Raw genomic sequence first — 17494 nt, 5'->3', positions numbered from 1 at the left:
TATCTCACAATTCTGACTATAACACGCAATTGCGACTTTATATCACGCTATTCTGACTTTACAACATGCAATTGCGACTATCACGCAATTCTGACTTTATTACACACAATTGCGACTTTATAACACGCAATTCTGACTATATCACGCAATTCTGACTTTAACGCGCAATTGCGACTTTATATCACGATATTCTGACTATAACACGCAATTGCGACTTTATATCACGCTATTCTGACTTTATAACACGCAATTGCGACTAAATCTCACAGTTCTGACTTTATAACATGCAATTCTAACTATATATCACGCAATTCTGACTTTTATAACGCGCAATTGCCACCTTATATCTCGCAATTCTGACTTTTATAACTCGCAATTGCGACTTTATATCACGCAATTCTGACTTTATAACACGCAATTGCGACTATCACGCAATTCTGACTTTTAGATCTCGCAATTGCCACTTTATATCTCGCAATTCTGACTAACTCATAATTGCAACTTTATATCTCACAATTCTGACTATCTCACGCAATTCTGACTATCACGCAATTCTGACTTTATAACATTCAATTGCGACTTTATATCTCACAATTCTGAATTTATATCACGCAATTCTGACTTTATATCATGCAATTGCGAGTATCACGCAATTCTAACTTTATACACACAATTGAGACTTTATATGAGCCAAACCATTCTGAAACAATCTGAAACCGCTAACGCATACATTTACCTGGATTTGACAATCGCACAAAGCCATATCGCAATATACATATTTTCCCCAATATATCGTGCAGCCTTATGGCCTGTTCACACCCAGGACGATAACTATAACGATAAAGATGCAGTTCTAAAAAAAGATAATTCTAAATATGAAAAAAGTCCACAGTACAACAACAACTCTAACGCCACAGAGAAACGATATCGTTGGAATCATTTTCAGAAAGATTTTTTTCAGCTGATGAATGATAAAAACATTTACAGCCAATCAGAATCCATCCTGCTTTAAAAAGCTCGAGCATTTACAGAATAAACAGAACAATATCGCTAATACAGTACTGTATCGTTCTTGGTGTAAACGGGCCTTTCCACTCGAAAATGAGTGAAGATCTCAATCACAAATCAATCATCTGAACCTGTGAGCTCATGCTGAGAGTTTGAGAGTCACATGATGAATCTGCAGTGATCAATGAGATGTTTGAGCGCATTAGCCGTCGCTATCATAATTAGCATGTTCGCTCAATGTGACGTCAATCAACACGTCTGCTAACAGATCCACTAACAGCACAGAAGATATGATCAGATCAGGGCTGAGTGATGATGACGGATAACAGCACAATGCATCGGCTTTGAAACAGGGTTAGTATCGTAAACCTAAAGCTATTTAAAAAATATGTTCATTTAAATAAAGCAGCAATAAATAAATAGTTGAAAAACGTAAAAATAAAAAAACTATTTTTTGAGAATCTTACATAAGTTTGTTGATGTACTAAAATCATTAACTTGAAATAAATCAACTTATACTAAACTAAAACATAAAAATAAACAAAAGCATATAAAAAAAATACTTTCCACACAACAGTTTTAAAAAAAAAATAAGGTTTTAAAAATAACATTTTCTTTTGTTGTATGAATATCTGAACATGCAATAAATCAAAACAAAGAACAAAAGCCTCTGCTTTTAAACAAAAAAAAATCTAAATGTTTTATTCAAGCTTCATGCATTCTTTATGTTATCAACACTTGAATGTGTGGATCAGCTGCATTAGTGCTAAAGTTAAAAACAAACTGTTAAATGATTTGTTTGTGTCGTTACATTTTTTTATGTTTTAGTAAAAAAACACACATGGGTAAATACTGCTATTTATCATTGAACATTTATTGAACATTGTCTAAATGCTGAAAAACATCACACATTTTATTATTATTTTTATTATAAATATTGTCCAGCCCCAGTTAGGAGTCGATTCACCTGATATTAACCCGATCACATGTGATCATCATCTCACTGAGAAGACAGCGAGAGATTAACAGGGGCAGTGGAGCTTCAGTACAAGGTCTCGGCCGCGTTATTAAAGCCGAAGCATCAGCATGCTTTGAGTTGAACTCGCAGACGTTGTTTTGATTTAGAAGCAAATGCATGCGTTATTGCATGATTTAATCAAAAGTATGAGAAGAATGCACAGAAGTTCAAAAAGTAAGCAAATAATCACTGTTAGAAACAGCTGTAAATCAGGCATAGAGGAGTTAAGTCTCAGGAAACCGATCGGGAGCATGTCTGGGCCACATTTCAAAATCAAAAGAAAATAAATCATATTTTGCATACATTTTTTTTACCATAAGTTAATATGGACCAACTATGAGCAATATAGTTTACAGCATTTATTACCTTTGTTAATGTTAGTTAATAAAGATACAGCTGTTCACTGCTTGTTGATGTTAGTTCACAGAGTTACTGTTAACAGATACAACTTCTAATTTTAATTAATGTATTAGTAAATGTAGAACACAAACTAAGATTAATAAATGCTGTAGACGTTTTGTTTATCGTTAGTTCATGTTAACAAACCGCATTGTAAAGTTTCACCAGAAAATTGCTAGTATTTTGTGCACCTTTTTTTTTTTTTACCAAGATCTAAAAATGTGCAAAATATAATTTCAAGTTCATGTAAAAATATATATATATAAAAAAAAAATAAACCGCATTGTAAGATTTTGCCAGAAATTAAGTTGATATTTTTTGCATTATTTTTGCCAAATTCAAAAGATGCAAAAACGTAAAATGCATTGCAAAATAATCTTGCAAAATATAATTTCTTTGGATTTTCGGGGGAAATGTGACCTAGACGTGAGGAAACGAGGTATACCTTCTTTGGTCTGATGGATTGCTCAGCATTGAAGCTGGACTCGAGAGTTTCTTTGGAGTCGGACTCTAAATCCTTGATGTCACTCTCGTCCTCGCTGACGATTGGACCGTTTTCACAGATTGGAGACTGGAAGTCGTCGTCCAGGAGAGGCGGATAACTGTACTTGAACTGATCCTATCAGATAAAACAAAAGAATATTACCACAAATCTTAAAGCCATATTTTACTTAAAGTCCCCCTGTGGTGAAAATCCAGCTTTTAATGTAGTTTATGTGTCTATGTGGTGTTTTTAATACGCTTTAAGTCAAAGCATGTGTAAGTTCATAAGTCGACACCATTGCTGAGTATTTCCTCCTTAAAACTGCAGTGAACCAAAGACAGTCTCATAAACACGCTTTGGTGTTTCTGACGTCACAAACTACCTTGTAACCAATCAGATCAACGTGTGATCGTCAACCAGTGGATCTCTGAGCTGAGTGAGTGAGTGGAGGCGGGACTCATTTGCATATTCATAGAACCACGCATACTAAATGAGGCGAGGGTGTCGAGTTACATTCAAGATATTTTAAGACATGAAGATTTTTTTTTTTCCTGGATGTCATTTTGATGATCAAAGATGAGATTTAAGTGATAAAATTATTGACTACAGGTGGACTTTAAAACTACGGCTGGGCTGAAAATATTGATTCTTCCCTAAACATGATTTGTAGCGCACCTCCCATCCAATAAATCACATTAGGCTTTGTTACTTTTGATATGAAGAAGTCTCAGCTTTCAAATACTTTCAATTTTATAACAAAATTCAAGCAATAAATATGTGTTTGTGTCTCTTTAATGTGTGCTGACAGATCGCTGTAGAACCGATCATCTCTTCCTCTTCACTACCAGTTACAGCAGCAAATAGCTCTTGAAGCTCCGCCCTCTGTGCCGGGAGCAGCAGCTCATTTGCATTTAAAGGGACACATACAAAAACAGTGTGTTTTTGCTCACCCTCAAAAAGTGACAATTTTAACATGCTGTATAAAAATATCTGTGAGGTATTTTGAGCTAAAACTTCACACACACACTCTGGGGACATCAGAGACGTATTTTACATCTTGGGAAAAGGGCATTTTAGGACCCCTTTAAAAAAAACGATTCATCGAAGAATCTTTTATTTTTTGCCCAGCCTTAATAGTTAGATTGTCATTGCAAGCTTGTGAATTGAAATGGAGACGTGACATTTGTGCCAAAGCCCAGTTCAAAGTAATCCTCCTCTTATATTTACATACCGTTCCTCCCATGTACGGTGGAAGGTGTTCGGGGCCGATGTACGTCTGGATGTCACTCTTGGTGACGAACTTGAGTTTACTGATGGCATCAGGGCCGAGCCACGTCTTCACGATCTTCCAGGCGGCTGCCGCACACAAGACAAGCCAGTCGAGTCACGTCACATGGATTTATACAGCGCTTTTTACAGTACAGAGTGTTTCAAAGCAGCTTTACAGAGATAACAGGAAAATAATGCAACAAAGTTTGTTTCTAGAAGACAATAGCGTCACAGTCCAGCTTAAGCAAGTTCAGTGATGGTTCATAGTTAGGACAAATGAACATCATTACAAAGATCTGTCAGTTATCAACCAATCACGACTCACCATTCATGATCCAGGGCATCTCGTACATGATCATTTTGGCTGTGATTAAAACAGAAAATACATAAATGTTAAAACAAACCAAGTGACTATGGAAAGTTATATGTAAAATGAGGACATTTTGGAAATCTCTTTCTATAATACAGGGATTCCCAAACTTATTTCTGTCAGCCAAATCCCTTTGAGCTTTAAGTTGAGCTTGAAGTTTAAGTTAATATTACAATAAGGTTCATTAGTCAGTCAGTTAACATAAACTAAGAATGAACAATAGCATTTATTAATCTTAGTTAACATTGATTTCAACATTTACTAATACATTATTAAAATCAAAGGTTGTATATGTTAACATTAGTTAATGCACTGTGAACTAACATGAACAAACAATGAACAGCTGGATTTTTATTAACATTAACAAAGATGAATAAATACTGTAACAAATGTATTGTTCATTGTTAGTAAATGCATTAACTAATGCTAACTAATGAACCTTATTGTAAAGTGTTACCAATATTGCAATAATTTATCAGCACATTGGCATCTTCTTTAGTAAGTTTTATTTTGATTTGTTAAAAGTATTTATTATATTTGATTTAATTATTGGCTTTTCATCAAGTCTGCTATAACAGAAGGTTGAATAAACAGAATACACTCACAAAGAAACTTTGGATAGTACACTTTGAAGCAGTTAATGATGTATTTCACAAAGTCCATATCCTAGAAGAGAAGAACATGGGAAAGAACGTTAGACGCAGCAAGACACAGAGTCGAGAACAGCAGATTTGTGTTGCCAGGCAGAATTTATAATCCAAAAAAATATATTAAGTCACAATTTAAGCTGATGGTGGCGCTAGAGAGTTTTAAACAGAGACCCCAAATTTGGTGTGAATTATGTTCAGATCCTTTGCAATAAATGTGCCAAATTTCGTGATGTTTCTCCAAACGGTTCTAGACGTTCTTAATTTTTCATTGATTTAATGTCTATAATTTATAGAGCTGGATGAAATGATGGTGTATACTGTAATCTTGCTATACCGTTCATACCGCGGTAAATATATCTGCCTGTCTAGTAGTGAGCATAATATAAATATAATATAAAACATGGATTTTGGGGTAAGAAGGTTTTAGAGTAAAAAAAAAGTTTTCGTTTGTAAAGCACTGGGATTATAAAAAAATAAAAAAGACAAATCCAAATTTACCACCAAATCAATTTAAAATATCAAGCATTTCTCACTGAATTGTTGAATATTGGAGTGTATTTCAGTGAGAGTGTTTGTTACTGACCCACTTCATAAAGCCTAAACCATTGCCTCATGTTAAACTATAAAGCTGCCATTAATCCATTAGTTAACTAACTGTTAAAGGTCACCACGGGGTCAAATCTAACCGCTAACCACACAGCTCAACCAGCACTGAACACACACACTGATCAACATGATCAGTGTGTACAACCGGTTAGTCCTTCTGATCTGAACAGATTGTGCAATCGTGGTGTTTACTGAGCGCTCGAGTAACCTTTAGCTCCGTTTGCTGTTGACGCTTACATTTGCTCTCCATACTCGTTCCTGGAAGCAACAACCTTTTGCATTACTGACTCTTCAATGAGAGTTTATTACAAGAACACAACAGAATGGATTTTATATGGAAGATTTATTTACTTGGCAAACAACTTCGCCTTTGTTGACTTTGGCTTTTGGCTTGCTTAGTTAGGGACATTTAATTTAATATTCATCAATATTATTGATCTCCTGCACTGACACCATTATATGAGAGCTGAACTGAGCTGGACGATGACATCACGGTTTTCTCCAGAGCGGATATATATATATATATATATGCACTAAATTAATCATTTTTACAACAAAAATGAAACATCACTGAACTTACTTACATTATCAGTTTATTCGCTATAGTTTAGAAAATGGTAATAAAATCTGAGCAGAACTCAGTTGATATTTGACTGGTTTTGTCCGTCCTTCTGTTAGACTGTCTCACACATGAATTATGTTGAATATCTGTCAGCTGTTAAATTTAACTACACAATTAGATAATACCAGTTTAGCTCAACCAATCACCAAGCAATGCTTCATTGTGTTCAGTCTGTGTGTAAAAAGAGCATTAGCAATTAAAGAAAACACACTTCAGCAAAACATGATCAGCTCAAAGTGTCTTTATCAATTTTAGTCCCAAATGTCACTGGTAGTCGCTGTATGAAGTGTGTTTGGGTATAATATGTCACAGTTTTCTTTATTTTGCTCTCCTCACTCACAGAAATGAACTATAGTGTCCTGATCACACTAGTGGAACAATATCAAACATTATATCTGGTGTGACACTTAGTGTCATATTTATAACATCGAAAGTCGAAATTATGACATACTGAGTCAATTATGAGATGAAAAGTCGAAATTATGACATACTGAGTCAATTATGAGATGAAAAGTTGAAATTATGACATACTGAGTCAATTATGAGATGAAAAGTTGAAATTATGACATACTGAGTCAATTACGAGATGAAAAGTTGAAATTATGACATACTGAGTCAATTATGAGATGAAAAGTCGAAATTATGACATACTGAGTCAATTACGAGATGAAAAGTCGAAATTATGACATACTGAGTCAATTACGAGATGAAAAGTCGAAATTATGACATACTGAGTCAATTATGAGATGAAAAGTTGAAATTATGACATACTGAGTCAATTACGAGATGAAAAGTCGAAATTATGACATACTGAGTCAATTACGAGATGAAAAGTCGTCGAAATTATGACATACTGAGTCAATTACGAGATGAAAAGTCGTCGAAATTATGACATACTGAGTCAATTACGAGATGAAAAGTCGAAATTATGACATTCGAAGTCATTTATAACATCGAAAGTCGAAATTATGACATACTGAGTCAATTATGAGATGAAAAGTCGAAATTATGACATTCGAAGTCATTTATAACATAGAAAGATGAAATTATGACATACTGAGTCAATTATGAGATGAAAAGTCGAAATGATGACATACTGAGTCAATTATGTGATGAAAAGTCGAAATTATGACATTCGAAGTCATTTATAACATCGAAAGTCGAAATTATGACATACTGAGTCAATTACGCGATGAAAAGTCGAAATTATGACATTCGAAGTCATTTATAACATAGAAAGATGAAATTATGACATACTGAGTCAATTATGAGATGAAAAGTCGAAATTATGACATACTGAGTCATTTGTAACATAGAAAGATGAAATTATGACATACTGAGTCAATTATGAGATGAAAAGTCGAAATTATGACATACTGAGTCAATTATGAGATGAAAAGTCGAAATTATGACATACTGAGTCAATTATGAGATGAAAAGTCGAAATTATGACATACTGAGTCAATTACGAGATGAAAAGTCGAAATTATGCCATACTGAGTCAATTATGAGATGAAAAGTCGAAATTATGACATACTGAGTCAATTATGAGATGAAAGTCGAAATTATGACATACTGAGTCAATTATGAGATGAAAAGTCGAAATTATGCCATACTGAGTCAATTATGAGATGAAAAGTTGAAATTATGACATACTGAGTCAATTATGAGATGAAAAGTCGAAATTATGCCATACTGAGTCAATTATGAGATGAAAAGTCGAAATTATGACATACTGAGTCAATTATGAGATGAAAAGTCGAAATTATGACATACTGAGTCAATTACGAGATGAAAAGTCGAAATTATGCCATACTAAATCATATTTATAACATAGAACTGCACTAAGTGTCTGAATAATTTTTGGTTTGACTGTATTTTACAGAGAAGCGTTAAACCCTAGTCGCCATAATGAAGACACTTCCACATGACAGTCCTTCATATTATAAACATGCAAAACCAATTTACAGTCCTATAAGATAAGCATTAATTAAAGCGCACTGTAATTGTGGCATTAGGTTTGATTAGGCTGTGGCTCTGGCCGTTTCTGCAGCAGAAACATGAGGCGAGGAGATTTGCTGTTTGACGGGAAGTTCTCTTGGATTAAGCGAGTTGGATTGACCGAAGAGATTTAAAGGCCACGTTAATCTGCAAAGTGTTAAAGCAGTGAAGGGCGTCTGTCCCTCTGCACCTTCGACTCGCACAGCGTATAATCATATTTATATAATGCAGATAATGACCTTAAAATGCCTGCCAGAGGGTCAATAACGGCCCAAGACTAATCAGAGCAAACGCAAATCGAGGTTCACGTTTCTTCATCGGTTTATGTGAGAAACATCCACACACTCTTCAGACTCTGGGAGGGAAAAAAACACTAAAACTAATTCTGAAATATTTATATTTGGCGGTTACTATTATTTGTGCTTCATGTTCTTTTGAAAGAGGAATGCGCTAAATATTAATGTTATTTGTAGTGCCGGGCAACGATTAATCGCATCCAAAATAAAGTTTGTGTTTACAATAAAATGTACTGTGTATATTTTGTATATATAAAAACACACATATGCATGTATATATTTAAGAATTTTTTATATATATATAAGATTTATACTTGATATAATATAAATTATTAATTAATTAATTATGTATAACTATATATACAGTACATGCACACATATTTCTTCAATATATATGTTCTTTTGATAGAGGAATGCTCTAAATATTTGTTATTTGTAGTTCTGGGCAACGATTAATGGCTTCCAAAATAAAAGTTTGTGTTTACATGATATGTGTGTGTGTGTGTGTGTGTGTGTATAATTATTTTGTATATATAAATACACACACATGCATGTATATATTTAAGAAAAATATGTTATTTATATATAAAATATTTATACTTGCGTCATATATACAGTCGTCAACATTTGTCCAAAGACGAGAACGAATAATGTTCATAATTCATGTATAACTTTGATGAACGGTTTTGATCCACTTCAAATGTTGAATACTGTAATATAAATTATGTATAATAAATACATATACAGTATATACATGCAAATATTTCTTTCATCTATACATGCATATGTGTATATTTATATATACAAAGTAATTATACACAGTACACACACACACATATATCATGTAAACACAAACTTATATTTTGGATGTGTTTAATCGCTGCCCAGCACTGGGTATGGAGCACTGTCAGGACTGAAACATGAGCATGTGGAGTAAAGTGAAGAACTCACTATATTACTGAGTCCGGACTCGGACATGTCGAACACGACCGTCAGTGGCATTCCCGGCTCTCGTTTAGCGTAGCGCTCCAACCAGAACGCCACATACCTCTTCTTATCCACGGTCGTCTTGGCATCCTTCACGTGGAGCTTCACTCGGAACCAGACTAGATCAACAAAAAGTGTTTCAAGGAAGAAGAAAAAAAAATAAATAAAAAAAAAATAATAATAATAATAATAATATATATATATATAGTATGTTTTTGTTGTCAAGTAGATAAAAAATGAAGAAAAAATCCTATTTTCAAATAACTAAGGCATGATTTCCACAATGTTTTTCACAGAATTTCTGAAAGCTGGTTATATTGCGATTAAGAACGGTGTTTATAACATGCAAAGGCGGATTAACCTCCACATACAGAGTTTGTTTCCTTCTCTGTCGTATCCGTGAAGGTAAACCGCACCGCTCTCGAACATCCAGCGGGGAATACTGCTCTCCACCAGATCTACAGGAGGAAGGAGAAGACTAAATACCAGTCATTCATCACATTTCTTCAACAGTATCAGTTTAGCAGCACAGTGAACCTCTGATAAGAGGAAACCAACACTCACTGATTTGGTTTGTGGCAATGAAAGTTACAAATCCGCTGAAATTACTGAATTAACACTGAAGGTTTGAAGGACGAAAGACAAGAAGAGGATTGTGCCGCTCAACATCAGCAGAGCTCAGGATACATACAATAAGTGTCTCTATTGGAAAGGAAACTACAGGGAACTGTTTCTCAGGAGCACAAAAGAGTTACGATCCAATTACCATTCTGTAAATCTCTATAACCGTTAAACAGACGAAGCATATAGTCCATAATCATCCATAAGGAACTCATGTTGTCATTGGGATCAAGAGGAAAACACTAATAATGATAATACTATGATATGGACCAGTATAACAGGATCATTACAGCGGTCAATAATGCTTTCACTGCGTCTTTTGATCATGTCCGGCTTATGTTTTCAGAAATAGTTTTTATGGGGTTGGAAACTGTCATTAAAATAATCTCACACTGCAAAACATCGTATTAGTCCTAAAATAAGTTTCATTTTCTTTTTGGTAAATGTGGCCAGGACATGTTTTGACAAGTCGAAATTATGACATACTTATGACATATTTATTACATAGAAAGATGAAATTATGAAAGAGTCAATTATGAGATAAAGTCGAAATTACGACATTCGAAATCATTTATAACATAGAAAGATGAAGTTATGACATACTAAGCTATATTTATAACATCGAAAGACGAAATTATGAATGAGTCAATTATGAGATGAAAAGTCGAAATTATGACATAAGTCATTTATAACAGGTGAAATTAACACATACTAAGTCATATTTATAACATCGAAAGTTGAAATTATGACATACTGAGTCAATTATGAGATGAAAAGTCGAAATTATGACATACTAAGTCATTTATAACAGATGAAATTACGTCATATTCCAGAAATATTTTTATGGGGTTGGAAACTGTCATTAAAATAGTTTCACACTGCAAAAGTTTGCATTAAATAAGCAGAATTTTCTTTTTGGTAAATGTGGCCTAGACATGTTTGCTTTCACAAGATTCACACAACAGGAACCGTTGAGCATGTGAGTAACTTCCTCATTTCAGCCTGTTTCTGTGAAACAGCATCACACACACACACACACACACACACCGTTGAGCTGAAACTCTCTCCTCCACTGCAAGCTCTCGTCGATCATCTTCAAGGTGTCGTCCACAACGAAGTGTCTCCACGTGAGGTATCCTTCCAGCAGAGCGTCGTCTCGGAGGAGCTTCTCCACGTCTCGGCTGTCATATTTGTCCTGGGACTCTGAGAGATTGAGTTAGAGACAGCAGGGCAGGGTTTCAATTAGTCGAAGTAAATACACAGATATGCATAAATCTGTGTTTATGCATTTATATAAATATTATTTAGTATTATTTTTAAGGATGCACAATATATCGGCCACCATATCGGTATCGGCCGATATATGTTAATTTTTAATATCGTTATCGGCCCGATAAGAAAATGTGGCCGATATATTAAAGCTCATTAATAATGTATTATTTCCTTCAGCTGAGACTCTTCAGATGCGACTGTTCATCATGATGGTTGTGAATTGTTTGAAATATGATTGGAATCACTTTGAAAAAGGAAAATACAGTTCAGTGCAACACAAGTCTGTCATATCGGCTACATAAAATTATAATGAAAACATCATAATAATTGTGAGCTTGGGACATTACTTTTAATGGTGAGACTTTAGTTTTTGTAATCGGGCCCTCAAAAATTATAGCCTATACAAATTTGGATTTAGATTTATCAGCCAATATATCGGTAATCGGCTTTCAAATACAAAAAATGATCGGTTATCGGTATCGGCCAAAATTTTCATATCGGTGCATCGCTATTTATTTCACACACACACATACATATACATACAGTACTGGTCAAAAGATTGGAAACATTACTATTCTTAATGTTTTTGAAAGATGTCTCTAATGCTCATCAAGCCTGCATTTATTTGATAAAAAAATACAGAAAAAAACAGTAATATTGTGAAATATTATTACAATTTAAAATAATGGTTTTCTTTTTTAATATATTTTAAAACTTTGCTTTGCATCACAGCAATAAATGAATTTAAACACACTATTCTGACACTGCACAATACAAGTTAACCTGGTTATAAACTATTTAACGTTACAAGGAAATGTAATAAAAAGCGTACATGAGAGTATATTTTCATACTACATCCCAGGAAATGTCATAAAACACTATATGCAAATACTGTAAGACTGACTTTTTGCACGTATCGCTACTTATTCCTTTAAAAACAGCAAAACAAAAATCAACATTATGATTAAAACATGAATTTTGACTTCTGACTGACAGTTGAATCCAACAGCTGTGAAATCAAATATTAAACATCTGCTCTTATAATGAATGACACGTGATCCTCTAAAGTCCTAAATGTCATTGTGGATACTTTTTCATATTTAATATCTGAATTAATAAGCAATTATGAGATCAAGACTTCAGTGATGAATGTTATTGTGAAGCTTGAGAACTTAGCGTACTGCTAACTCACCCTCAACATACTCGCTTTTAAACCTCTGTCGTGTTTCTTCGATCTTGCTCTCGATGTCCTTTTGGAGAGAGTGAAATATTATTTATAAATCCGTTTCAGATGAGAATAAAACGCGAAATGCTTGTTTTGTTTAGCTGTGTGATTACCTGCTCTGATTCCGTCTGTCCTGCGTCCGCCATGATGGTGCGCACTGTCAGTCAGCAGTGGCCTGGTCTTCAGTGGGACTGACCGCAGACTCCGCGAAACTGGACGCTGGATGACGCCATGTTGGCTCGGAGATGTCAAACTAACCTTTGAACAGGCTTTTGCTGCAAGATAAAGTTCCTCTGATGAGCTCTGGCAATTTAAGGCAAATGATTGCATCATGTGCGCAATCTAAAAACAGCAAAAGCCTATGACAACATCACTTATTTGTGAAACGGTGATTGAACTGTAGCACTGTTTCTTTAAGAGATACCCGGAAAACGTGACGTGCTGTAAACACGCGCGCACTTTGAGGAAGAGAAGAAGCGTGTGAGAATAATACATACACACACATTCATTCCAGAGTAAAAAATGTGAGAGTCATCCAGAGGTACAGTATGAAACCAGTTTTGTCACATATATATTTCCTGGATTTAATAGTGCATCATATGCTGTATCACATGGAAGCCCATTTCCGCCACATTAGGGGGAAACAGCATTATTTTGTAAACCATTATGACATAAAAAGTCTGAATTAGTGCATACTGAGTCAATTATGAGATGAAAAGTCGAATTTGTGACACACAACGGCATGTTAATAACATAGAAAGTAGAAATTACTAGTACATACTAAGTCCATTATGAGATGAAAAGTCGAAATTGACATACTAAGTCATAACATCGAAATTATGACATACTTAGTCATATTTATTAACAGAAAGTAGAAATTATGACATACTAAGTCAATTATGAGATTAAAAGTCGAAGTTATTACATACTCAGTCATATTTATAACATAGAAAGTCGAAATTGACATACTAAGTCAATTATGAGATGAAAAGTCGAAATTACGACAAACTAAGTCATAAAACTTTGTCATAATTTTGACTTGGTATGTCTAATTTCGACTTTCTATGGCATAATTACGATTTATAAAAGCATGATTTTATTTTCTTATGTGGTGGAAATGGGCTTCCATATTAATATTAAAGGCACAATTTTCATTATATCAGTTACAAACTAATTGAAACTAATTTACGCAATTTTTGTAGAAACGATGTAGGCTACATAAACACTATTAACTGTAACTTAATAGTGCATACAGAATGTTAAATATTATATAATTGTTATATTTTCAATATATCATCATTGCATTGCATTATATGTTAAAACTACAGAGCTTTGATCATAAAACTAAGCATTTAAATATCATCTGACTAAGACATATTATTGACGGATATTGATTTTTATATGCAGTTTATGCTATACTGTTATAAAGATCTCATTGATTTATATTACAAGCATTAGAATTTCATATAAATATCAGCATCTGCACCAAATTGCTAATTTTTTAATAAACCGAGCTGTTTTTTCCTTCATATTCTCACTATATGAGCCATAAACGCCTGATATCAAATGTGACACTCAGTGAACTTTACATGAACTCCTTTCAAGATTTCAACCAAATTATCATCATTCTCAATGTTATACACTAGGGATGCAGCGATTTGAACATTTACGGCGATACCGATAACCGATAATTCTTTATATTGGAAAGCCGATAACCGATATATTGGTCGATAATTTTAAATCCAAATTTTTATATAATTTTTGAGAGCCTGATTACAAAAAACAAAAGTCTCACCATTAAAAGCCATAACCCAAAAACATTATAAAGTTCTCATAATTGTATGCAGCCGATATGACGGACTTGCGCTGCACTGAACTGTATTTTCCTTTCTTGAAGTGATTACAATCATATTCCAAGCTATTCAAAACCATCATGTTGAACAGTCGCATCTGAAGAGTCTCAGCTGAAGGAAATAATACATTATTTATCAGCTTTAATATATCGGCCAAATTTTCTTATCAGGCCGATAACGACAACATTAAAAATGAACTTTTATCGGCCGATACCGATATGGTGGCCGATGTATCGTGCGTCGCTAGCTCATACGATTTGAAACGCAATGCAAGATGCTTCAGATAAAGCCATCTGCCTAATGATAATCTCACAACTATTGTTTAATAGTAACTATTTATATTTGATAAATTGTATATTTTTCGTTAAATTTCTCAGGTTCTTAGTATATAGAGCATCTGTATTGATCTTGTTATATAAACAATAAATAAATCCTTTTTTAGCACTTCGTAGCATTATTTGAAAATGAAACACATTATCAGCGTCATTTTCAAAAGTATTAAAGAATGTAATCAAAATCGAATTTTTTGTTGTTGTTGAATATTGCAGTGTTTATTCTAGGGCTGGGTATTGACACAAATTTCACAATTCGATTCGATTTCGATTCAATATTGATTATTTTGGATATCAGGTACAACACATGGCACATTTCAAATCTCTTAACAAATCTCTTCACTAACGCTGTAAACTGAGTCAGTGGTAGCCTATAGGCTTCATTAGCCGACTATAATATTGAAGGTAAAAATGAACTGATTTGTATATCCTTAAATTACACTTTTATTTATTTGTATAATAATAAAGTTATATGAAATGTAAACATTTAAATGGTGGCTGTCATAAAAACTTGCTAGATTTATTCAAACATGCATTAAATATTGAAGAACATTAAAAATTATAATGAATATGTAATATGGTTCATATATTTAGCAGAATGCTCCTCTCTAGAGTTAATGTTTCTCGCTGACTGACGAGTTTATGGTCACATGGTTTTTCTGAGGTAAATGTGACGTTACATGACATTGTTTACAAGCTGTTTTACTGACGTCTTTCCACGGTTGAAACACTGATTGGGCGACTCCATGTCACATGATACGGACTTCTATAAGTTGTACTCTGTCTTTAACACACTTTCAGAAGCTCATTCATGTTTGTCTCGCGCTGTAACTGGTGTTATTAAGGCGGAAGAGAAGATCATGTGCTTCTCTAGAGCTGAGCCAGAGCGATCTCACGCCACAGCGACAAAACGCTATTTATGTTTTGGAATTTCGTAAGAAAATGGACATAATTTGAGACTTTGTTTCATATCAATAGTAACAAAGCACAAAGATTATTGCGATATATTGGATGGGATGCGCTACAATGTTACATTCATTCATCAACTGAGAACAGGATGACTAATCGACTCTTGGGATTTAAGAATCGATATCGGTTCGTAAAAATGAGAATCGATTAAAATCGTGAAATCTATATTTTTTTACCCAGCTCTAGTTTATTCTAAGTGATTTATCGGTGCACATATCTATTAAACACTAAACGCTTCGGAAATGTGTCGTGTTGCAATGCATTTCCTCTCGAATGTTTTCCATGTTAAAGTTTTAAGTGTGTTTTCTCCTCTTTTTCCTCCAGCTGATCGTTCGAGTGTTGTTTCGACTGATAAGACGATGGCGGCGGAGCGGCTCGTCTCGATGCTCTCGTTCGGAGGAGAAGTGCTTGTGTTCCAGAGCAAGAGTTCGAGCTCAAAAACCCGAGATCATCGCAAAGGCTCAGAAGTTTCTGTCCTCCGTCTTTCCTTCGATCAAACCTCGCAGACCTTCTCCGTTACAGATCATAACACACACCTGATACACAAAGAGAACTCTTCGGAGACGCACATCGTTCACTGCGCTTCTGCGCTCGACGTGCAGCTGAGACAAAAAGTGCCTTGTGTTTTACTGAGAATATGCAAGAAAAGGACATCAGCTTTTAAATACATGCTTTACTCCATCGAAGGAAAGCTTCATGTTGAGTTCGCGTCACCGTACGAGATTAGAGACCATGTTTCAATATTGCAGGGTCCCACGTTGATTTGGAGTTATGAAAACTCAGTTTTCTATGTGTCGTCGCAGAGCGGCGGTGTAAAAGAAGTCCCGATTCCTTTTAAATCAATCAAGTTTATTGGCGAACTTCCTCTTCATAAAAGAAAAATAGTGGTTCAAGGCACTACGAATGATTCATCTGATGTGAAAAACACGCTTTATTTCATTGAAGACGCCGACGAACGCTGTGCCGCCGCATGTTTCGTGCCGAACGCTTACGTCTCTGTGATGCAGTGCATGATGGTTCTCTCCGCGGAGGAAGACGGCGGATTGTTTAAGTCACGTGTTCTGGCGGCCACGAGCACGAAACAGCTGGTCCGCTTTGAGGACGGACTCCCTCGGGATGTGTGCGCTCTTCCGTACGAGCATCCGCTGAGCGTTCAGACGGTTCACACGCGGAGGAACGAGCGTCTCGTCATCGTGAGCTTCAGTCACGGGAACGTCTGCGCCGTGTGGAACCACACTTTCCAGGTCAGGTTTTTTTTTGTGATTTAAAAGCATTAAAGGTGACATATTATGCCCCTTTTCACAAGATGTAATATACAGTCAAACCATTAAATAATAAAATACATTTATTCAAAATTCCCCCCAGATCATTTATTACAGCTTTTCAAATTTGCCCTTTTTTGGGTGTGAGCAAAAACAAGCCGTTTTTGTGTGTCGCTTTAAATGCAAATGAGCTTTAGCTCCGCCTCCGTTCAGAAGAGGGCGGAGTCTTTACACGAGCTTCAGAAACTCC

The 17494-nt window shown here is 34.8% G+C and overlaps 2 protein-coding genes across 4 annotated transcripts in view; one reads left to right on the top strand and one right to left on the bottom strand.

Moving 5' to 3' along the window:
- Positions 1-13215, bottom strand: part of mospd2 (motile sperm domain containing 2) — a 29981-nt gene extending 16766 nt beyond the window's left edge. Inside the window, exons 1-9 of the mRNA XM_084422250.1 lie at positions 12942-13215; positions 12796-12853; positions 11379-11534; positions 10082-10168; positions 9675-9829; positions 5154-5214; positions 4504-4542; positions 4141-4265; positions 2871-3044 (exon numbers count right to left, since the gene is read on the bottom strand). Of these exons, the coding sequence (XP_084278376.1) occupies positions 2871-3044; positions 4141-4265; positions 4504-4542; positions 5154-5214; positions 9675-9829; positions 10082-10168; positions 11379-11534; positions 12796-12853; positions 12942-12974 (888 nt within the window). The 5' untranslated portion in view covers positions 12975-13215. The remainder of the gene's footprint in view (positions 1-2870; positions 3045-4140; positions 4266-4503; positions 4543-5153; positions 5215-9674; positions 9830-10081; positions 10169-11378; positions 11535-12795; positions 12854-12941) is intronic.
- Positions 13216-13250: 35 nt separating this feature from the next.
- Positions 13251-17494, top strand: part of fancb (FA complementation group B) — a 25396-nt gene continuing 21152 nt past the window's right edge. For 2 of the 3 annotated variants that reach the window (XR_014628943.1, XM_084421172.1), the window contains exons 1-2: positions 13284-13369; positions 16307-17226. Coding sequence is in view for 2 of the 3 variants with exons in the window: in XM_084421172.1 (XP_084277298.1) it covers positions 16342-17226 (885 nt within the window). In the remaining variant the exon portion in view is untranslated. Of the gene's footprint in view, positions 13370-16306; positions 17227-17494 lie in introns of all 3 variants that reach the window. The other variant, XM_084421173.1, reaches the window with a different exon arrangement.

This window comes from Rutilus rutilus (assembly GCF_951802725.1).
Source record: "Rutilus rutilus genome assembly, chromosome: 10".
NCBI lineage: Eukaryota > Metazoa > Chordata > Actinopteri > Cypriniformes > Leuciscidae > Rutilus > Rutilus rutilus.
Note: the sequence above shows the minus strand (reverse complement) of the source record. Positions and strands in the feature narration are given on the sequence as shown.